This window comes from Aspergillus mulundensis (genome assembly GCF_003369625.1).
Source record: "Aspergillus mulundensis strain DSM 5745 chromosome Unknown scaffold_3, whole genome shotgun sequence".
NCBI classification, from domain to species: domain Eukaryota; kingdom Fungi; phylum Ascomycota; class Eurotiomycetes; order Eurotiales; family Aspergillaceae; genus Aspergillus; species Aspergillus mulundensis.
In genome coordinates this window covers 3,376,877-3,400,552 of record NW_020797891.1, presented here as the reverse complement: position 1 = coordinate 3,400,552, position 23,676 = coordinate 3,376,877, and the positions used below count along the sequence as shown (strand labels likewise).

The 23,676-nt window shown below is 41.8% G+C and overlaps 6 protein-coding genes across 6 annotated transcripts; 3 read left to right on the top strand and 3 right to left on the bottom strand.

Moving 5' to 3' along the window:
• Positions 1–9,953: 9,953 nt before the first annotated feature.
• On the bottom strand, positions 9,954–12,217 carry DSM5745_04536 (uncharacterized protein; the record flags this gene model as incomplete). Its single annotated transcript, XM_026746552.1, has 4 exons — positions 9,954–10,004; positions 10,054–11,791; positions 11,847–11,911; positions 12,206–12,217. The coding sequence occupies 4 exons, from the start codon at positions 12,215–12,217 to the stop codon at positions 9,954–9,956; spliced, it is 1,866 nt and encodes a 621-aa protein (XP_026605548.1).
• A 44-nt stretch (positions 12,218–12,261) lies between these two features.
• DSM5745_04535 (uncharacterized protein) lies at positions 12,262–17,359 on the top strand (the record flags this gene model as incomplete). Its single annotated transcript, XM_026746551.1, has 3 exons — positions 12,262–12,321; positions 12,372–17,165; positions 17,213–17,359. The coding sequence occupies 3 exons, from the start codon at positions 12,262–12,264 to the stop codon at positions 17,357–17,359; spliced, it is 5,001 nt and encodes a 1,666-aa protein (XP_026605547.1).
• A 464-nt stretch (positions 17,360–17,823) lies between these two features.
• On the bottom strand, positions 17,824–18,713 carry DSM5745_04534 (uncharacterized protein; the record flags this gene model as incomplete). Its single annotated transcript, XM_026746550.1, has 3 exons — positions 17,824–18,088; positions 18,151–18,608; positions 18,666–18,713. 3 exons carry the CDS (start codon positions 18,711–18,713, stop codon positions 17,824–17,826), a joined length of 771 nt encoding a protein of 256 aa, XP_026605546.1.
• Positions 18,714–18,841: 128 nt separating this feature from the next.
• Positions 18,842–19,754, bottom strand: DSM5745_04533 (class I SAM-dependent methyltransferase; the record flags this gene model as incomplete). The annotated part of the gene is made up of 2 exons (XM_026746549.1): positions 18,842–19,499; positions 19,549–19,754. The coding sequence occupies 2 exons, from the start codon at positions 19,752–19,754 to the stop codon at positions 18,842–18,844; spliced, it is 864 nt and encodes a 287-aa protein (XP_026605545.1).
• Positions 19,755–20,054: 300 nt separating this feature from the next.
• On the top strand, positions 20,055–20,981 carry DSM5745_04532 (class I SAM-dependent methyltransferase; the record flags this gene model as incomplete). The annotated part of the gene is made up of 1 exon (XM_026746548.1): positions 20,055–20,981. The coding sequence occupies one exon, from the start codon at positions 20,055–20,057 to the stop codon at positions 20,979–20,981; it is 927 nt and encodes a 308-aa protein (XP_026605544.1).
• Positions 20,982–21,483: 502 nt separating this feature from the next.
• DSM5745_04531 (putative MFS drug efflux transporter) lies at positions 21,484–23,148 on the top strand (the record flags this gene model as incomplete). The annotated part of the gene is made up of 1 exon (XM_026746547.1): positions 21,484–23,148. One exon carries the CDS (start codon positions 21,484–21,486, stop codon positions 23,146–23,148), a length of 1,665 nt encoding a protein of 554 aa, XP_026605543.1.
• Between the last annotated feature and the right edge of the window lie 528 nt (positions 23,149–23,676).

The following is a 23,676-nucleotide window of genomic DNA, read 5'->3' as shown; positions in this document are numbered from 1 at the left end:
GGAAGTAAATAAAAATTTATTTTTTTATATTTAGCTACCTATATAACACTAATAACACAGCACTATAATAATTATATTAACCTTTTTATTATTTATAAAACACTGTCTATTTATAATTTATTAATGCTTAAATTAATAAAAAGTGACTTAAAACTTTTATTATTTACTAGAATAGCTACCTTAGCCACTAAAAGTAAAGCTATTTAAAAACAAAACACTAATAAAAAAATATTATTTCAAGCCTTAAGACAACCCCGCATTTAATAATAAATTATTTTAAATGGGAAAACCAGATAATTAAACGCGAAACTAAAGCAAAATAATGGTAAGACATATTTATTATAAGAATTAAAGCTATTTAGAGATTGGGATAATTTTAATTAGGAAAGGGCTAAATTATTACACCCACGGGTGCTAAGCCCTAATAAGATAAGGAAACTAATAAAATAAAAGTCACGGTGATGTTAACCCAACACGCAGTAATAATATCACCACTATTTTAATAGTGTATTTAAGGCCAACGCCCTAGCAAAAAATAGTTAGCCAAGAGTTAGTCTTTGTGTATCCTAGGCCTTGAGATTTAATATTAATCCCCTATTAAATAGCCTCTTAGTACTTTGTTTTGTACCTGGTTAGCCTACTCAAGGTTTTCACATTAATACTACTAATAATATAAATATTTTTAGATAATATTAGTGTAAAAAAACCTAAAATTAAGTATAATAATAAAAAGCTTTACTAGGAATTTAATAATATATATTAAAGTATTAAATAAATTTAAATCACGTGCTTTACCTAGTAAAGCTTGCTAAAGCTATAATTTTAATAAAAAAGTTATAATTTTATATAAAAGGGCTTAAAATTATAAAATAGGTATATAATTATAATAAAAAGTATTTTAAAATAATAAAAATAATTAAGGTTTTTTACTAGCCCAAGCCTTAAAATATTAAGTAAGTTTATAAATTTACAGGGCTAATAATAAGATTTAAAATAATTATTAATTACTACGCCCAGGAAGCCAAACTACTATACCTACTACTTTATAAAAACGCCCGCTAGTAGTAAAAAAAAAATAAAAAAATACCTTTATTTATTTATAAAAAATTATTATAATATTCCCATGTATACTACCTATTAACTACACTATTACCTTACTAATAATTATTTTAGTAATAAACATAAGCCTAAATAAATAAAAAGCGTGTATTATATAAAAAAAAATAAAAAATAACACGTGATAAGATATAATTCCAGTATATAAAATAATATAAAAAAATAATATAATATTAAAAAGAAAAAATATTAAGGCCTTATAATAACTTTTAAAAAGCTTAGGTTTTAGCTATATAATATATATTTCTTCCTAAAAATTAATACTAACACCCTAGTAGGCTAGTTAAATAGGTTAGTATTTAATTTACTAGGCGTGCTAGTAATAAGTTAGTTAGTATAAATTTAAATATTTAACTTTATTATAAAGCACGTACCTAGTAATAAAAATATAATTATAAATATTTTATTATACAGGCCTATTATAAAAAAAACATAGTATAAAAAAATATTAAAATTAATATTAATAAATAGGTAAAAGTAAAACTAGGGGTAGTTAAGGTATAAATATAATTAACTAGGGTAAGGGCCTTTAATAAGTTTATAAAAACCTTAAAAAAATATAACCTACTACTAAAAAAGAATAAAAATAAACCTAACCTAAAAATAAGTATATTTTTAAAAGGTTATTATTTAGCAAGGTATTATAAGATTGCCTGGTACCTAGTAACCTTATTAAAATTATTAAAAATAAGTTAATTAAATTACTATAAGCTTTAAGCCGCCGCTATTATTTATATTTTATATAAAGGTTATTTATTTTAAAAAGGCTTTAAAGGCTAACTAGTTTAACAAGTAGTTAATAATATAAAAAACACCATATAATTTTTAAAATAATATATAAAAAATTAAGATATAGGGGTTATAAAGGCACCTATAATTACTTATTTTTTAGGTACTAGTAGTTAGGTAGCTATATAAATATAATAGCTTTAGTAAGGAAATACCTTACTTACTAAGCTAAAAATTTTTAATAAAAATATAAAAAACTTTATCCTATTACCGCGCCGCTCCTTTTTAATATATTTAATATTAATATTATTTACATGCCTTTTAACACTAATTTTAAATATATAATACTAGGAACTTACCTACTATTAAAATAACTTAAAAATAAATTACTAGTTACTATAAATACACCTGCTATTATAAAGTTCTTATTTAAATATATTATTTATAAATTTAAAGTTCCCTATTAAATAGTCCTGGATAAAGGGCCGGAAATAAAAGGGAAAGTTATTAATATTTTTTTATAAAAATATAAGGTTAAGCAAGCTAATATCTTGCTATAGTATTTAAAAGTAAATATTATTATTAAATATATAAACTAAGTTATTAAAAATATTATTAATAAACTTACTAATAATATTAAAAAAGGCTAGACTTAATACTTTTACTTAATACTATAATTTATTTAATTAATAACTTGTAAAACTACCGGGATAACTTTTATTTAAATATTTATAAGCTAAAAAATAATTTTTTTAATTAAACTTAAAGTACCCACATGGGTAACCCTACCTTAAAAAAATATTTATACTTAAAAAGACCTAATTATAATTAAAACCTGGTAAATTAAAAAAAAAAAATATAAAAAAAGCGGTTTTATAACTAAAATATATTTAAAAAAAAAATAAAAATATTTAGGATAATAACTATGTTATTAGGTGTATATTATTAAAAAAAGGCAATTATATACTTTTATAAAATAGTAAATAAAAGTAAGATTTAAAAATAATAATTAAATTATAATTTTAATAGCTAAAACCTTATTAAATTAAAAAAATACATGCTAATATTAAAGCTTATTAATTAAGTAAACTTAATAATATACACATGGCCTATATAATAAATAGTAATAAGTTAAAATTATTTTACTTAAATAAAAACTTTACCAGTAACACCATAAAACCCGGAAAATAAGGTAAAAACTTAAAAATAAAAAAATAAAAAGTAAAAAAAAATTAAAATATAAAAAATTAAGTAAATATAGTGGTAAAACAAGAAGCTAGCTAGGTATTAAATAAATAAAATCTAGCTATTATTATACTACCGCCACTAGCTAAAATAAATTAAAAAGTTATAAAGTAAAAAGTTAAGGAGTTAAAAAGTTACTAAGTAAAAAGTTAAAAAGTTACTAAGCAAAAAGTTACTAAGTAAATTTTCTTTAGGTTTTACTATTAATTAGTTTTTTTTATGTTATTTTTTATTAGTTAATTTTTTTTATATTACCCCCTTATTAATTAATATTAGTTTTTTTATATTTTACCTATTATTACCCGGACCTGCTTTGCCTATTATAACTTAGTGCTTTTTAAAAATTTTATATTTTTTATTTTTTTTAACTCTTGCTATTTAATCTTATATTTTCCCTAGTTTATAATATTACCTTTACTTATTATTTTTTATTATTATATACTACCTTTTTTTATTAATTACTTACTTACTTAAATTATTACTACCCATGCTAAGGTACTAGGTATTATAACCATGGCCTTATTTTTTTTTTTAATTTTAACTTTTTTAAAAAAAGTAAGAAAGTAATAGCCACCCAACGTAAATACTAAAAAAAAATAAGTTAAAAATCTTTTAACCTTATAAAGGTGCTAGTACCAAGCATGTTAAAACCTGCTAACTTTATAATTATTAAGTACTTAAAAGCTAGGGTGTCCAGGAACTAAATAATAATTATAATAATAAAAATACCTTTTTATATATATAAATAGGCCTGTTAATTAATACTACTTAATACTATTTTTTTAGTTATTAGGCCTTTACTAGCCCTAGTAGCATGCCCTAACCCCATAATTATTAAATACTTTAAAATAAACTTAAATAACTATAGGTGCTATTTTTTTATAAAGTAGTAATTAATTAAAATTAGCCTAGCAACTTATACTAGCATAAAAAAAGCTATTTAAGCTATTAAAAACACGCTATTTAATATATAGTATAAATAATAAAAAAAGCTATTTATAGTATTATTTATTATAAAAAATAACCTAAAAAATACTATTATAAAACTCTAAAAATATATTTTAAAGGCTAAGGTATAAAAAGTAACTAACTTTATAACTGCTAATAAAAATAAGTTTTAAAATATAGCTAAAAAAGCTATTAAAAACATAAAAAAATAGCATGCTAAAGTAAAAAAAATATAAAATACCCTTATTTTTAAGTATTATAATAATAAGAATTAAATAAATATTATTATAAATATTTTTAAGCACGTGCACTTGTAATTATTAGTTAAAAAGGTTTAAAAAATATTTAATAACTTAAATTTAAATACTAAATAATAGGTTATTTAAAATAATATTAATAACGCCGTGGTAAATCGCGTGGGTAATAAAAAATAAGGAAAATATATAATATTAATTATTACGCCTAAAAATATTAACCATGCCCTAGGCATGCCTTTTTAGCCTAGCTATAATAATTACTACTTAAAAAAGTTAGGATTAATTATAAAAAATAATAAACTTATTTATGCCTAAAACTTTATAAATAATAAGATTAAAAAAAATTAGTTAGTAACTTCCCGCGTGCTTATTTATATATTAAATTTAGTTAAAACCCCCCGCGCCCTAAATTAGCTATTAACTTAATTATTATTTTAATTTAGCTTTACCTTATTATTTAGCTATAATTTAATTACTTAAAGCCGGGCTAAATTACATGCCTTAGGCTTTTTATAGCTAGCTAAAACTAAACTTATAAAATATATTATTACTTATAATATTATTTTTTAAAAAATACTTAGTAAGTTTAAAAGTTATATTTTAACCTACTTTTAGTATATTAATAATACTATATTTTTTAATTTACTAGCCCTAAAAGCCTGTTACTAAAGATAAGTAAGTATAACTAGCTAAGGGTTAGCCTATAGCACTATAGTTTTATATATATTAATAAGTATAAATTAAATATTTATTACTAGTATTTCACGTCCGCCTAAATATAAAATAATTAATTAATTAAAAAGGCTGCTACCACGCGCCGCTAGCTACTAAGTAATAAAAATAATTATATAAAAGGTATTATAAAATAGCGTAACTAACCTAGCATAAAAAGTTATTAAAAACTTATATTTATTTAAATTTATAAAAGTATTAGCCCCGCTTACTAAAAGTAAAAATACCTACTATTATATATAAGTACTAACTATTATTAATTTTATAAATAAAACTAGTAAAAAGTAAAGCACTGCCTTATAAACACGTACTTTATAATAAATTTATAAAAAAACTATACTAGTATTAAAAAAAATACTAGTATATATACCACCTTTATATAAGATAATTAAGAAAAAAAATTAATATAAAAATTAATTTATTAAATAAAGTGCTACGCCCTTATATTAAATTTATTTTAAAAAACTATTTAAACCTAGGGAATATTATAGTAAGCAAGGCTTATTTTATATAATTTTAATAAAATATTTAACCTCCGCGCCTAAAAAATATATTAAATATTTACTAGTATTATTATAAGCATCCCTAGCTTTTTAAGTTACTTTTATACCTTAATATTATAAAAGTTACCCGCGGCACTCTCCCTAGTAGTTTATAAAAAAAAATTATAAAGGTATATTTAATAACCATAAATTTATTAATATTAATAATCTTTTTAATTATTTAGCTAAAAAACTTAGAAATCTAGCGCCTAAAAAATATAAACTAAATACTTAATTTTTAAACCTTGCCTAAAAAAAATAAATATTTATTTTTACTACCTGCGTAAATATTAAAAAGCACTAAATTATAGCTAGCTATATAATACTTATTATATTATTATTTAATAATTTATATACTAAAACCTATTTTATTAAGCCTAGTATATTATATTAAGGCTTAATTATAAGTACTAACTAATTTTATACCTGTATTATATAAAGTACGCCTAGTAAAAAAACCATACCTACTTTTAATATATAAATATTAATATTAACCAAGCGCTTTAAAATAAACAAAAAGTAAATATTATTTAAAAATTATTATTACTAAATATAAAAAATAATAATAACTATATTAAGGTTTTACTAAGTATATATTAAAAAAAACAAGGTAAAGGTATAACTAGCGCGGGTAAAGGCGTGAAATAGTACTAATAATTTTTTTAATTTAATTAATTATATAAAAAATAAAAAGTAAACTAAAAATAATACTAAATACTTTTATATAAACTAGGAAAAAAACCCTTGCTTATAATTTATTATTTAAATTATATACCTACTAGTACCACATGGATTTACTAAACTAGCTATAAAAATAAGGCGCATGGTACTACCCTAATATATTATTATATTAATTAATTATTAAACACTTAAAATAATAAAAAAAATTATTTAAAAAAAATTAATTATTATATATTATAACCTTATACCCGGCCCTATTTTTTATTTAGTTTTTTAAATTATTACTTAAAAATTTTATAATTATTTACCCTAATTATTTAACTCCAGGGGCTGGGAGCTATTAGTAATACCTTAATAAAATATTATAAATAGGATTTAGCTAAGGTGGTTAATAAAATAAAGCTAGTATTTAGCCTAAATATATTTATTAAGCATAACTTTTTTAAGTTTTAAAAAAAAAGGCTATTTTTATTACTATAAATATATATATGTAGTTTTAAAAGCTAAAATAAAAGTATTTTAATAACTTTAATTATAATTATTATAAAATAATATTACTTCTTGCCCTTATTCCTGCCCACGTGGCTATAGTTATTAAAAAAGTGCTAAATAAAGCTAAGCTATTTATTAACTATTATTAATGCTTTTTGCCCTAGTAAAACTAACAAGCTTTAAAATAGGTTTATTAAACTACTTAATTATTACCTATATATAATATTAATAAAAAAAGAAAAAAAAAAGAAAAAGGTAAAAAAAAGGCCTAGTAAAGGCTAGCTAAGTAAAGTATAACTAGTTATTATATTTTAAAATACTGCCTTAAAAAAAATAAAAAATATAAGTAAAAAAAAGTTTTACTTACTAGCAAGTTTTAGCCCCCCCTTAAAAAAATATAATAAGGTTGCATTTTAATATTAATTTTTATAATATTTATAGCCTTGCTATTAGTTTTTTATACTTAATTTATTATTTACCCTAATATATATATATTTTTTTTACTATTATTTCTATTTATACTACATACTATTTAGTCCTAAGTTCCTGCCATTATTTAGCTCCTTTAGCCCCCATGCTCTAGTACTGCCCCTCCACATTATTATTACTAGCCTACCTAGTAATTTTATTATTATAATATAGGTTATTTACCCCGGGCTTAAAAATATTATAAATAATATTAAAATTTTTATTAATTATATAGTTTAAGGTAGGGATTAATATAACTAGGTAATTAATTATTTTATAAATAATTAATTTTTAATATATATTTAAAACCTTAATATTATTTATTATAAGCTATAGCATGTCCTAGCTTTATATTAAATAGTATTATTTAATATATAATACTTCCCCTTTATAAATATAAATAAGTACTTTAAGGCGCTTTTTTAACTAATTTTTATAATTATTTTAAGTATTTATTAGCGCGTAATACTTATATACTAGGTAATTTTAAGTTTTTATACTTATAATAGTTTAGGGCTTTTAAATATAAGTAATATTAAAGCCTTACTTATAGGCTAGTTATAAAATTATAATATAATTAAGTATAAACCTATTTATATTAATTTAATAAATAATAAAATTTTATTATTACTAGGTATTATTTTAATAATAATTATTATAATTTTTTTTAATACTTTATTATTAAAGCTTAAAGGGGGATTTAATATTAACCTTTATTACTTAGGGTAAAAAAGGCATGCCCGCGCTGGCTAGGGCAGGCAAGATTAATTTAATAAAAAATTACCTAAGGTTTTAATTATTAATAAAGGTATTAAATTATAGGGTATAATAATTAGTAATTATTATAAAACCTTATTTATTTATTTTTAGTTTTTTTACAGCGCGCTTTTAAGGGTTTTTTTAAGGTAAAAATTACTTAATTTTAATTTAAAGCTAGGTATTAGTATTAGCCTAAACATGTATATTTTAATATTAATAAGTATTATAATAACATACGCTATTAAGCTTTTTTTTAAATAAGTAAACTAGTTTTTTATTTTTATACCTAAGGGCTGCTAGGTAATTATTATATTTTACTAGCTAGGGGCCTAGGTAATTTATATAATATATAAAATTTGTATAATTTAAATTAATAAAACCTAGGTGGTTTATAACTATTATATTATATTATATATAATATATTATATAATTATATTATACTAGGTAGTAGTATTTTTAGTAGCTAGGGTTATACTAGGAAACTAGCTAATATTTTTTAATAAGTTAATAATACTTACTTTAATTAAATAAAGTAAAAGCCCTAGGCTACTTTAAAAAAATACTACCTAAGTAATATACCTAGTATTAAAATTAGGCTTATATTTTAAAAAAGCAAGCTTAACTAGCTTTAGTTTAGTTTAGGCTATAACTTTATTTTAAATTAGCTTTATAATATTTATTTTATTATTATTATATATTAAAATAATATTAAATATTTTTTACACCATATAGTTATATTATTTTTAAAATATATATATTAATAGCACCTAGGGTATAATAAATTATGCTAATTACTTTATTAATTATTAAATGGTTTTTAATAAAAAAATTATTAAAAATAATAACCTAGCTTATATAAGTAATATTAATTTTAAAAATAATTATAATTATAATTAAGCCTAGTATATACTTAATAAGGGCTTGCTAAATAATATATACCTTAAGGTATGCTATTAACTTATTATTAAAAAGGGTAATTAATATTTTATAGTTATTTTATATAATTAAGGCTATAATAAAGTTATTATATATTAATTAAATTATTAAGGTATTTAATAAGGGTACCTTACCCGGGGTAGTATTAATTAAAATAAAAAAATTTATTTTAAAAAAAATAAGTTAAGCCCTTAAATTTTTAAGGGTTAAATTTATTTTTTTTAGGTAATAATTTTACTAAAGGTTATTATAATAATAAGTTAATTATATATATATAAAAAAATATAATTAATATTATTAATATTAATATAGCCCTTTAAAAAAATAAAGTATATAAATTTATTATAAATATTATAAGTAAAGGCTTTTTAATTTTAAGTTTTCTACCTAATTATAAAGTTATTAATAATAATTATAAAATTTATAAAAATTTTATGCTTAATACATGCCTAGTATTTTTACTTATTAAATTAATTATAAAGGGCCTTTATAACTAGGCTAAGTTAAAAAGTTAATATACTATTATTTTTAATAATAAAAAAAAAAATAAGCTTATTAAGGCCCTTTTTTTTATTTTTTTATAATATAAAGGTTAAAGGGAAATAAAAAATTTTATAACTAAGTAAAGTTAGTTAAATTAAGGCTTATAAGCTAGTTAAAAATATATACCTTAATTTTAATTATTACACCGCAAGAAGTAATAAAAAAAGGAAAAAAAAAATTAAAAAAAAAATTAAAATAATAAAAATATATATTTATAATAATTTTAAAGCATCTAGAGCCCTTATTTAAAGGTACCCCTAGATTACTAAGAGTTGTGAAGGGTGGGGGATGAGCTTAAGCGCATTTGACTGGATGACCAGGCTACGGCCCATGGACGGTGGACGACAGCTGGTTTCAAGCTTACTATGGTCCATGTCTATCACAGCAGGCTGATTGAAAGACGAAGCGGCGTCTTTGGGAGTCCCACGCGCGGGATAAAAAGACCGTAAACAATTGATATATAGATCCGTGCGTAACTCCATAAATACAAGGACTAGGATGCTCATTATGCCTCGGACTCTGCCCGCAGTGTATGTTTCTCCCATGCCCCAAGCACCTAAAAAGCAGTTAGCAGTTGTCACGTCGGCCAAGGTCTACAGACTTACAGCGTGCAATGCCGCCGAGACAGGATCCTCAGCAATGGCTACACCCCAGACGGGTGCCAGACTACACTGGGGCGCAACCTTCACAAAAGCTGCAGATCGCGTAGCCTCGACGAGCTCCTCGCCGCTGTCGATGACCTGCAGTGCATGGTCAAGAATCTCGAAGTTGAATCCGAACTTCTTCACCGCAGCTTCCACCCTCGGCCAGATATCCTCGTCCAGCTTCTGAGCTTCTCCCCGTTCTCCAGCAGGGTATCCGTCCGTCTGGACGTGTCCATTTGACGGTGGTCGGACTGGACCACCCTCGGTGTACCCATCCGCATCGCGATCCAAAGAGCGATTGTCCCTCTTCTGCCCAGCCATATTGCTGCTCAGGCACCCCGGTTCCCTACTGGTGGAGGGCATATACCTCTCCCGGAACAAGTCCTCGATCATCTCATGCGTAATCTCCAGGGCCTTCTCATTCGCGTAGGCCTTGACGACCCTCGTGAAATCAATCTCCAGCTCCCGCGGCAGATCGATTCCAAACACGTCGTTGACATACCACGCGATCCCGCCCTTGCCGCTCTGTGCATTGAGTCTGATAATGGCTTCGTGCTTGCGGCCTAGGTCGACGGGGTCCATAGGCAGATACGGCATGCGCCACTTCGTCGATCTCCCGAGTTTCTGCTCGCTCGCCGCACGCCGCTTATATCCCTTCCGGATAGCGTCCTGATGCGTACCAGTGAACGTGCAGAAGACGAACTTCCCAGCGTACGGCGCCCGAGAGTGCACGGGGATCTTGGTGAGTTCTTCAACGAGGTCAACGACCGCATTGATATCACCGAAGTTAATGCCGGGATGGACGCCCTGCGTGTACAGATTCAAGGCAAGAGTCACCAGATCGACATTCCCCGTCCGCTCGCCATTCCCAAACAGACACCCTTCCACCCTATCCGCGCCAGCAAGCTGGGACATTTCGGCCGTGGCCACCGCACAGCCCCGGTCGTTATGGTTATGCAGCGAGACGCAGACTTTATCCCGCTGGGTGATATGGTCGCAGAAGAACTCGACCTGGTCGGCGAAGACATTCGGCATCGCAACCTCCACCGTCGACGTCAGGTTGAAGATGATCTGGTTCTGGACACTCGGCTGCCAAACACTCTTGACAGCTTCACATATACTCAGGCCGAACTCAACGGAGGTATCCTGGAAGTTCTCGGGCGTGAACTCGAGCGTCCACTCCGTCTGCGCCATTTCCGGGTCCGGACTGTCTTTCGTCAAAGACCGGATGAGCTCCGTACACCGCACGGCAAGATCGATCATCTCCCGCTCTGTCAGGTTAAACACGACTTCACGAAAACAGTCCGATGTCGAGACGTGGATGTGCAATATGACGCTCCTGGCCCCGCGCACAGCCTCAATCGTCCTTCGTATCAGGTCCTCCCGACACGGCGCCATAACCTGGATCGTGACATCATCTGGAATAGCGCCGGTGGTGATGAGCTGGCGCGTGAAGTCGTACTCTGTTGCCGAGGCAGACGGGTACGAGATCTCGATTTCCTTGTAGCCCAGCTGCAGCAGGAACTGGAAGTAGCGGAGTTTGGCGGCGGCGTCCATGGGCTGGGCGAGGGCTTGGTTGCCGTCTCGGAGGTCGGTTGAGAGCCAGCGCGGTGGCTTGGTGAGGGCCTTGTTTGGCCATTTGCGGTTGGGGAGGTAGAGCTGGGGGAAGGGGGTGTATTTCTCGGAGGGGTTGGTGAGCCTGAGTTTGTTAGGGCTGTCCACTGGTGTTGTGGTGCTGTATGGAGCTGGCTTACATCTTGATGGTAAGGTGAAGATAGTTGAGGTCTAGTCTGATGTACTGGTTGATGGAAGTTGATTCCTATAGCTTGTCTGTCTTGTTTATTAGACACAGTGCTCTTGCCATCGTATTCCTTTATACACAGTGCAACTCTTCAGCTCCAGGACTACCCAATATGGAAAAAGCCACTCCGCGTTTCGGGCGAAGGATGCCAGCTCAGCCTAAGCCGATGATCCCCGTCAGCCTTGATCTTATCACCGAGCCGTGTCCAGCCCGGTCTATCGCCTGCCCAATGGGGAAGGTCTCGGTATATTAAATCCCGATTTCATCGTCAGCACCAGCGTGTTCTCTTCTATGGCGGCTATATGGGGTTACAATGAGGCCCATGAAGAGACAGCAAAGAGCTATAGCGGCGTATTCAACACTCCATCATGCTTGCCTTGCAGAACGCAAGCGACGAGACGATCGTCGCTCCACATCTGCTGCTCAAGGTTCGTACTTACCAGGTAGTCTGCGAGTAGGGCAATATTAACTGGTCCAGATAACCGATAATCAAGCCACCCAAGAGATCAAAGAACAACTGCGTGAGTTATGGGCCGAAGTCCTGCAAGACGACCCAGAGAACTTCCTGGACGAAGATGTCTTTTTCGATGTCGGAGGCGACTCTGTCCGCAGTCAGATGCTCATCATGACTGCCGAGAAACGGGGTATCCTCCTTACCATGGAGCAGATCTTCATGAATCCCTCACTGGAGGAGATGGCAAGTGTGGCGAGGGTGGTCACGGTGACAGTGCAAGAGGAGGTTCACGACGACACGCCAAAGCCGTTTGCATTGATACAGAGCCACGGCCATGGCAACCTGCAAGACACTCTGCAGGCTGTGGCAAGTCAATGCCAGATCTCCCCAGAGAGGATCGAGGACATGTACCCCTGCAGCCCAATGCAGGAGTCACTCGTCGCCCAGCTCGAGGGGAACACCAACCTATACGTCCGACAGTTTGTCTTTCGAATCTCACATGACGCCCCGTTGGATCGATTCAGACAGGCGTGGGAGGACACTGTCAGAGCAAATCCTGTACTCCGAACCCGAATCTGCGATGACCCCAGTGGCCGTGGATTCGTGCAGGTGGTCGTTGACGACCTGCCTTCCTGGTCTGTTTACGAGACGGCTCTGTCCGACTTTCTCCAGAAGGATGCAATTACTGCCATGAACCCTGGCGAGCTGTTCTTTCGTTATGCCCTCGTAGCTGATGGCAGCCAGCGATACTTTGTATGGACAGCCCACCACGCCCTGTGTGACGGCGCCTCCATCCCCGAGATCCTAAACGAGGTGGCGACGCGATATCGAGGCCAATCCGACATCATTACCGAGCGAGCGCCTTTTCAAAACTTCATCCAGTCAGTTGTTCACTCAGATTCTCCGCGACAGCAAGAGCAAGACCACTTCTGGCAGAGATCCATGGCCGAGCTCAACCCTACCCCATTTCCAGCACCTCCGCGCTCAGACGCGCAGATGAATCCTTCTGCGACCTTTGAGCACTCTCTGTATCTCGAGCAGCAGCAAGTCCCCTTCGGACTGACAAAGGCGCTTCTCCTACGTGCCGCCTGGGCCATCCTTCTCTCCCACTACACCGGCACACAGGACATCGTATTCGGAGCCATCAACAGTGGACGCACAGCAGACATTCCCGGAGTCAGTCAAATGACGGGCCCTACTATCAACCTGGTGCCGATTGGGCTCCGTGTAGACTCCCAGCAGCCAGTCGCGTCTTTTCTATCTCATGTCCGGACGCAGTCTGCCGGCATGATTCCGTTCGAGCACATGGGTCTGGCGAGGATCCGGCAAGCCCTGGCCAACGGGGCTCCAACTGCCACAGACTTCCAGGCCCTGCTGGTCATCCATCCGATGGAGTTTGCCGACGCGATCAACCAGGCCATGGAGGCGCTGGGTCTGGAGTATCTTGATACGCTGGGCAAGAAGGAGCATCATCCATACCCACTCATCGCAACCTGCACGATCGCAACAGACACAACCATCAGATTGACACTGCAGCATGACGAGCGGGTAGTATCAACCAAACAGGCGGAGAGTCTGGGCCACCAGTTCGAGGCTGTAGTGAAGCAGTTGACCGAAGCCACGACCGAGACCCTGCTGGACTCGATATCCCCGCTCAGCAGGCACGACCTGGCACAGATCTCGAAGTGGAACAGGATCACTCCTCCTGTGGAAGAGACCTGTCTCCACCATTTATTTGGCCACCATGTCCAGACACGGCCTGGTGCCGTGGCCGTTTGTTCCATCGAGCGGTCTCTCACCTACGCCGAGGTGGACGTGTATTCTACATCGCTCGCACTCGAACTGCTTGACCGCGGTGTGAGACCTGGCACCTTTGTCGCCGTGTGCTTTGGAAAGTCCATCTGGACCGTGGTCGCCATCCTGGCCGTTTTCAAAGCTGGGGGCGTGTATGTCCCGATTGAACCGGCGCACCCGCGTGGAAGAATCTCCGAGATCATCTCGGCCGTATCCATCACAGTGGCTCTTGCCTCTAAAGGCAGTGCAGGTGTACTCGACGGACTGTGCAGTTCCATTATCACTGTGGATGGTCAAGATCTCCGAGCAGGAACTCTACCACCGCGCCTCTCCAAGCCATACAGTACTGCCTACCTGCTTTTTACGTCTGGCACAACCGGCAAGCCAAAGGGCCTTCTGATGCCACATCAGGCTATATGTTCTTCCATCATCCATCATGGACGGGCATTCAGGGCCGGGCCACACTGGCGCACCCTGCAGTTTGGCGCTCACACATTCGACCTCTCCATCGGCGAGTTCTTCACCACGCTGGCTTTCGGAGGCTGCATCTGCATCCCCTCAGACGAAGATCGTCTTAATAACCTCGCCGGCGCAATTACAGCCCTAGCCGCCAACACATTGCTTGTCGTCCCAACAGTGGCCAATCTTCTGCACCCTCACGAAGTTCCGACCCTCAAAACAATCGTCCTCGCCGGCGAGCCGATTACGAAAGAGACCATCGTCCGATGGGCAGACCACGTCGAGCTAACTGCCGCCTATGGGCCATCGGAGACAGCAGTCTACTGCTCCGGCAACCTGCGCGTCTCCTCCGACGCTGACCCCGCGCATATTGGGCACGCCATTGGGGCCACGATGTGGATCGCCAACCCAGACAACTATCACCAGCTCTGCGCCATCGGCACCATCGGTGAGATCTTGATCTCCGGCCCGCTGCTGGGAGGCGGGTATATAGGCGATCCCGCGCAGACCGATGCCGCATGGGTGCCAGCCCCGAAGTGGATGAAGGAGATTGGATCGAGCCAGTACGACGTGCTCTACCGGTCCGGAGATCTGGCACGGTACAATGAAGATGGCACATTCCGGATTGTCGGGCGGCGAGATACACAGGTCAAGCTGCGCGGGTACCGCATCGAGCTGGGGGAGATTGAGAACCAGATCATGGCATCGGGTGTTGTTGCTGCTGCGTTGGCTGCACTGCCAAAGATTGGTCCCTGTGCGAAGCAGATTGTCACCGTCCTCAGCTTCAACTGGTCTGATCTGGATGATCAGGCCAGGACCAACGAGTCCAAGCCAGTCCACACGGACAGGTTTGCGTTGGCCAGCGACCGAGACTCGCCTGAGACCAGGAAGAGACTGGAGCAGTTGCAGCGCCGCCTTGCACTGATCCTGCCTGAGTACATGGTGCCAACTGTCTGGGTGGTGCTTGAGAAACTCCCCCTGCTGATCTCCGGCAAGATCGACCGAAAGGCCATCAAGGCGTGGGTCGACAATATGAGCGCAGAGACATTCCGCGATATACTCGAGTACCAGGAGGATGGAGCTGGCAACGGCGAGATTACTCCAGGTTCGACTGCAGACACAATCCGTGGCCTCTGGAGTGAGGCGCTTGTTCAACCGCCTGAGACCATCCAGCTGGGCACCTCGTTCTTTGCACTGGGTGGTGACTCAATCGCTGCCATTCGCGTGGTGTCTGAGGGCAAGAAGTTAGGGCTGCCACTGACCGTTCGGGGTATCATCACTGCTAAAACGCTCGGAAACCTGGCGGCACTGGTCGAGCAGCAGCTTGAGCAAGATGGCAGCCTTGAGACATCAGGCATGGATATCGACCGGAGTCAACCGTCCGTCAAGGACATCCTAGCACCGTACGAGTCTCATCTCCAGTCCCTTCTGAGCCGCCAGTCGTCTGCAGCCGTCGAGGATGCGTACTACTTCTCTTCGATGCAACGCGAGATCCAGCGCCAGCGCCGCCTCAACCCAGCTGTTTTCTTACTGTCGTGGCAAATGGAAATTGCCAGCCGCGGTTCTGACCAGACTATCTCACTGGAAAGACTAGCCAGGGCCTGGAAGCAGGTTGTCCAGCGGTTCTCGATCCTCCGCAGCATCTTCCTAGCGGATCCGAACGGACAGCTGCCGTCTGTCCAAGTGGTGCTGGCAAACGCCGAACCGGAAATCGCAACTGTCTCAGTCTCGAGCGAAGTGCAGACGGAGCCAACATTCGAAAGTCTGAACGTACCACCCGTTGATGAATGCTTTCTGCCCCATCGCGCCTTGTTCTCTCAGCGCGGAGACCGGTCCTTCATCCATATCGAGCTTGATCACCTCACGATTGACGGCTGGTCATTACGGATAATCAAAGAAGCCTTGCTCGAGGCATACGAGGCAGACAGGCATGATCGAATCCCGCCAGCCCCATCCTACAAGGACTTCGTCCACGCCCAGACGCAGCCAGCGCGTGCGAGTGTGGACCGTAAGCACTGGACTTCGATTCTACGCGGTCAAGCGCCTTCGATTCTATTCCCCAGTTCCTCGAACATAACGCCCAGCCCACGCAAGACAATCATCTACCTCCCCGAAATCCCAGCTACGGCGCTGTCGTCCTTCAGTGTTGCTCAAGGCCTCACTCCCGCCAGTATCTTCGACGCCGCCTGGGCGCAAACCCTCAGCTTCTACACCCAAAGCCGCAACATCGGATTCGAATACGTCGTATCCGGACGAGACGAGGAGATTCCAGGCGTATTCGACATGGTCGGGCCGCTGATCAACGTGCTCGCGTACCATTTGGACGGCGTGACAGCGGACCAAACGACCGCGTCAGACCTCGCGCAGCTAGCACATAGAATGCAGGACCAGCGGAGCCACGACAGTCTGCACTCGGCGGTCAATATCCGCGAGGTCATTGGAGACCTGCATGGCGCGAAGCAGCTGTTCAACACGGCGGTGAACTTCCAGCGGCGACCGACGGCCGTCGAGTCGGGGATGTTATGGGTGGATGATGATGTGAGGAAGTCGGTTGATCCGTGGCATGTGAGTATCCCTTGTATCCTCTTTGAGGGCTTGGCTGACGATGGCAGTTCGATATCCTGGTTCGTGTCATGCACATCACGGACGACAATACGTTCCGCTCTTCGTTTGAGTTCGATGCGAGATTGTTCGAGGAGGAGAGGATCAAGGAAGTGGCGCGGGACTTTTGGAGGAGGGTTACGACGACGTTTGAGTAGATCGGCCAGTGCAGCTAAAGTGTTGTCGGTTGTTACTTCCAGCATATCTATGCCGCTGAATCTCCAATATCATAGATCTCCTCGTACCCCCTAGGTCCCTAAACCAAAGTATAGATTCCAATGATATATCTGCACTGTTCAATCCTATCTCCCTAGTCAACTACACCTTCACAACAACCTCCCTCTCCTCCGGCTCACCCCTCTGAATCAAAAACCCAACCCCCTCAACCACATCATCCAACCACCCCCGACTAACCTGCATCTGCAAGAACCTCCAAAACCCATGCGGCTGCCCAGCATAAAGATGAACCAAACTCCTACTCCGAGACCCCTCCCTCAGCAACCGTTCCCAAAGAAACGCCTCATCCCTCAACGGATCGCGTCCACAAATCTGAAAGTACACACGCCCCGGCAGCCCCGAATGATGCTCATTCAGCAGAAACGACACCCGCGGATCAGCGGGGTCAGAACCCGGCATATACAGCTCCTGGATATCGCCTAGACTCTTCGACGTCAGGAGCGGGTTCTCCGCGTTCTGAGCCAGACTCAGCAGCTCCTTCTCTCTCCACTCTTTCGGCGCGGCGGGGTACGCCTGCGGCATGATACACACCGGGATCGAGATGAAGAGGCCTGTTATCGGCGGCGTTAAGCCCTCGTCGCGCGCCGTGTACGCAATCACGCCGGCGAAGTTCGCGCCCGATGAGATGCCCCCGACTAGGAAGCCGGCGGCTGGTGAGGCGGAGAGGTGTGTCGGTGCGTTTTTGGCGGCCTGCACGAACAAATAAACAAACATCAGCTTGTCTGACCTCAGAATAGGAGGGGAAGAGGAAGGGAGGAGACGTACCCAAGCCGTAGCATCATACGCATCATTCACGCCCGTTGGGAAAGGCCATTTCGGCGCGAGTCTGTATCCCACGTTCAGGACGCTGATGTTCAGCCGTACAGCGAGCACACGACAGTTCAGGTCGCCGCTGTCCAGGTCGCCGAAGAGGAAGCCGCCGGCGTGGAGGTAGACCAGGAGGGGACGGGTGTTATCTGGACGGGGGGCTGTGGGGATGTAGGAGCGCACGGGGAGGGCGTATCCGTCTCGGGTTGGGATGGTGAATTCGGAGACGCTCACTGTGTTCTCCGTGATGTCGTCGGGGACGTCGCGGACGGGGATCTGGGATTCGATGTCGATGAAGATGCGCTTTCGTTCGATGATGCCGACGCGGTCGAGGTCTTGCAGGGTGGGTTGGGAGGCGACGAACTATCATCCATAGTGTATTAGCCTAGGTGTGGATGGAAGATGGGGTATAAGAGGTACCTGCGTCCATTGCGGACTGGGCTCGGAGTATTTTGCGTATTCGGCCATGGTCTACAGCTATCTTCTCTTTGGTCCCGATAATAGTATGTGAGGATCCGACCGATATATATATTCATCCAACGGGATGTCCGGAATTCTATTTCCTTATATGGCATCTATCTCCACTGATTCAGAGCTTACACCCTCCGAGCAACGAACCGCTGCTGCTTGACCTCGTCCCCGGCATTCCACTTGACCCCGTTATCCCATGACTCCGACGCATACGGGATCAACTCCGAAGAGACCTCCCACTTGCCCGTCTCATCCGTATCCCACAGCTGGCGGATGGTCTCCTCGCTATGGTGGTACAGAGACCACCCGCACGCATTCTCCTTCAGACTCCCTCCCTTGCCTGTGGTGGCAAGGTGGCGCCCAAAGACAAGCGAGTTCTTCCCGCGGAGCAACTTGCTCAGCTGCGCCACAATCACCTTCTGCTGCTCGAAGCTGAAGAGGTGCAGGAAGGAGCCGAGGAAGATGATGTCGACTTTGCCGCGCCATTCGGACAGGAAGCCGTCTGCCAGGACGTCGCCGGTGAGGAAGTGCGCTTTGAGGGTATCTCTGTCCTTGAAGAGCTGGTAGCCCAGGTCGAGGAATCTAGGCTCCGTGTCGACGCCGATGAGGTTCTCGCTGGGGGCGCCGTCGTGCACGAGCTTGCGGATGTCTTGTCCGAAGCAGCAGCCGAGATCGAGGAAGGTCTCGCCGGATTGAATGCGGGACAGGACCTCGGGGTAGACTGGTTGCAGGTAGGCGGGGAAGTCGAGGAAGCGGAAGAGGCCGATGCAGGGGAATGGCAGGCTACAGTAGACAGGTTAGATAAATTCTGTGCATGATTATGACGACTTACATATCCCACGCCTGGTCCCGCACGCGGTGGATGTGAGCTGTGATCTCGTCGTCGGGGATGTGGGAGTAGTCGCGGAAGATCTCCCTGGCGATGTCGGGGACTTTGCTCAGGGCTGCCTGGTACCAGGCGACGTTGCGGTCTGCTTTGGCGACGTTGTCGTTCTTCCACTCCTCGGGCTGCTGGATGGGTGCAACTTCGACTGCCATTGTGTTGATTTTTGAAGGTCTGGTGAAGGCTTCCAAGGTTGATTGTGTTGTCTGGTTATCTGATCTCGCTGAGCGACCGCTTTTATGCCATCGGTATAGCGATAATTGGATATCCCGCCATATCGGAAGGGTCATTACTGGATTCGACCCCGAGATACCGTATTCCGATCAGCGAAGATGGTGTTCCTTGACTCCGATTAGGCAATAATATGCCGGCTACATAAGCCCAGAGTGCCGTAGATGGAAGAAAAGCAAACCTGATCCATCTCATTCAGTCAAGAGAACCTAGAGTCAACCAAAATGTCGACAGCCGTGCAAGCCTCCCCGGCCAAAGAGCTGGGCTTCTCCTACAAGCAGGGGGTCAACTGGTCCGAGTACCTGGACTTCCGCCCCGTCTATCCGCCCTCGTTCTTCGAGCACATCTACACCTACCACGCGCAGAAGCCAAACTCCTCCTGGTCCGTGGCCCACGACATCGGCGCCGGCTGCGGCGTCGTCTCCGCCGGTCTCGCCTCCAAATTCCCGCGTGTGATCGTCTCCGATCCAAACGACGGCTTCGTGACGCTCGCGCAGACCCTCCTGGAAAAAGACACAGCATCGTCCTCAACCTCATTCCGATTCCTCCAAGAAGGCGCCGAAAAGAGCTCCGTCGACGCCGGCACCGTCGACGTAGCCATCGCCGCCGAATGCATCCAGTGGACCGACACCGCGACTGCCATCCGCGAGATCCGGCGCGAGCTCAAAGTCGGCGGGACCTCGGTCATCACGCACTACACCGTCCCGCGGATCGTGGGCAACAACGAAGCCCAGAAAGTATGGAAGGCGATCTGGGACGAGTACGCGAGGCGCGCGACGGGCCCGCTGCTGGACCACGCGGTGTCGATCGTCAACACGGCGCTGGACTGCCTCGAGTTTCCGGAGGGGGAGTGGGAGGGCGTGCGACGGATCCACGTCAACGCGCAGGGGAGTCTGGAGAGCTACCGGCTCGACTCTCGGAGCAGGGAGAGCAAGGTCAGGGACTCGGAGGAGGTGGCGTGGGTGGAGGGGGACGACGACTGGGCGGACGAGCAGGGCCTGGCGTGGTTCAAGGGATACCTGGCGACGTGGGTGCCTGTTGTGCCGGAGCAGGAGATCCAGCATCTGTGGGCTGAGTTGGAGACGGCGCTGGGTGGGCAGAAGGTGCGGATTGAGACGCCGTTGACGATTGTGTTTGCCACGAAGGCGTAGTAGACAGCACCATAGCAGTATGTAGTGTGAGAGGCAATGAAATCCTGGTTCTTAACCAAGATCATTATGCATATCGTATGGCAGTAGCTTCAGCCTTAGTCGATTCCTGCTGACAGTTTCAAACCTAGTCAAATCCTTCCGACAGAGTTTGTTGAATATAGTTGCTCGAGGCATGGGGTGCTGGGTTGGAGTCCCTGCATCGGAAGGAGGCAGCCCTGATCTGTCCGAAAAGGGAAGGAATATGCCGTGCGCTAAGCCACAATAGGCAATCGACACTCCGAAAGCTGTCCCAATCAGGCAAGGCCGACGATCCTCTCCATCCGAGTAGGGCTCGGGATATTTGTTGTTTCCAGGAGAATGCATTCGATTGTTCATTAGAAATCAAGTCTTCTGCTTCAATTATTAAGCTTACAAATGCCAGAGACTCATCGCAAGTCACTGTTGCTTTAAAGTAGACTCCCCGTCTTCTACAGCATCAATTGGCACCACCATCTACAACACCATGTCCGACTACGAAGACAAGACGCCCAACAGGGCCACCACCAGCAGCGGCTCGTCCACCGACTACAACTCCCCCGACAACGAGAAGCATGACCTCCCCGCCGAGCCCGAGAAGCCGCCCCGCGACATCGACGGCTGGAAATGGTGGCTGTCCGTCCTCTGCATCTGGTCCTCCATCTTCTTCTACGCCCTCGACAACACCGTCGTCGCCGACATCCAGCCCGTCATCATCGAGTCCCTCGGCGAACTCGACAAACTGACCTGGCTGAGCGTCGCCTTCCTCCTCGGCGCCACCGCCACAAACCTCATCTGGGGCAAAGTCTACGGCCACTTCAACGCGAAATGGACATACCTGCTAAACGTGTTCGTCTTTGAGGTCGGGTCCGCCATCTGCGGCGCGGCCCCCAGCATGAACGTCATGATCGTGGGCCGCGCCCTGTGCGGCGTCGCAGGCGCCGGCCTCTACGTCGGGGTCATGACCCTCCTCGCCATGACAACCACCATGTCCGAGCGCCCGCTGTACATCGGCGGCACCGGCCTCACCTGGGGCATCGGGATCGTGCTCGGCCCCGTCATCGGCGGCGGCTTCAGCCAGTCGTCCGTCGGCTGGCGCTGGGCCTTCTACATCAACCTGCTGATCGGCGCCGTCTGCGCCCCGGTCTACCTCTTCCTGCTGCCCAGCAAAGACCCGCGCCCGAACACGCCGTGGAAAGACCGCACGCGCGAGCTCGACCTCGTCGGCGCAATCCTGCAAATGGGCGCGCTGACCTGCTTCGTCCTCGCCATCTCCGTCGGCGGGGTCACATACCCCTGGAACTCGGGCCAGGTGATCGGGTGCTTCGTCGCGTCGGGCGTGCTCTTCATCATCCTCGGCCTGCAGCAAGTCTTCACGGTCTTCACAACGGTCGAGCGCCGCATCATCCCAATCGAGTTCTTCGGCTCCCGCACCGTCCTCATCCTCTTCTCCTCCACCGCCGCCGCCGGCGCCGCCGCCTTCGTGCCAATCTACATGCTCCCGCTCTTCTTCCAATTCACGCGCGGCGACGGCCCCCTCGACGCCGGCGTGCGCCTCCTCCCTTTCATCATCCTCATGGTCGTAACGATCCTCGCAAACGGCGCCCTCCTCTCAAAACTCGGCTACTACATGCCCTGGTACCTAGTCGGGGGACTGCTGGTGGTCGCGGGCGGGGCGCTAATGTACACCGTCGACCTGGACACCTCGACGAGCCGGATCTACGGGTACACGGTGCTGATGGGGCTGGGGGTGGGGGCGTTCATCCAGGCGTCGTTCGCGGTGGCGCAGGCAGTCGTGAAGCCCGAGGCCGTGCCGGCGGCGGTGGGGTTCATCACGCTGGCGCAGTTCGCGGGGATCACGATCGTGATGGCGGTTGCGAACGCGATCTTCCTGAACGAGTGTTTGGCTGAGATCCCGAAGATCCTGCCGGATGTGCCGCGGGAGGAGATTGAGGCGGCGATTCAGGGGGCGAGTGATTTGCTGGATACGCTGGGTGCGGATGTGAAGGAGCGGGTGCTTGAGGCGATTGTGTCGGGGATCAGCAAGGCGTATGTGCTGGAGATTACGGCTGGGGCGCTGGTGGCTGTGACGAGTTTGCTGATGAAGAGGGAGCGCTTGTTTGGGGTTTCGGCGGCTGTTGCTGCTGCTTAGGCTGCGTCCAGTGCAAGTTCCCAGGCGAGGCTGTTGTAGTGGTCTTTTTTTAGTCCTAGATGGAGATTTTGCGGTGGGGTTCAACATTTCTGCTGCTTTTTGTTGCCTAGAATCTTTAGTTGGCTTTGGAATATATTAATGGATCATTGTCTGAGAGATTACTCTCCCACTCCTCGAAGCATGAATCAAGTACACATTGCGCAAGTTCACTCATCCGTCATGCTAACGATGTCCTGCATAAGTCCCCCAGAGTGCAATACACGAACGCAATGTCGTATTTCTTACAGATTGATATGATACCATAGTCTCAACGAGTCGGTCGTATGATATCCCACGAACGGCAGCCAATACAGTATACATCTCCCAAGCCCTCGTTTATTATTTCCCTTCCTTGGTCTGCCTGCGGCCAAGCAAGGCGATGGTACCTAAGCTCCTGCCGAGGCACCAGCCGACGTAGGGCTCGGGGCTGTCTTGACTCTTCAGGACTCGCGAGTGTCCATTTTCCGGCCCCATTCCTGGCGCATGCAC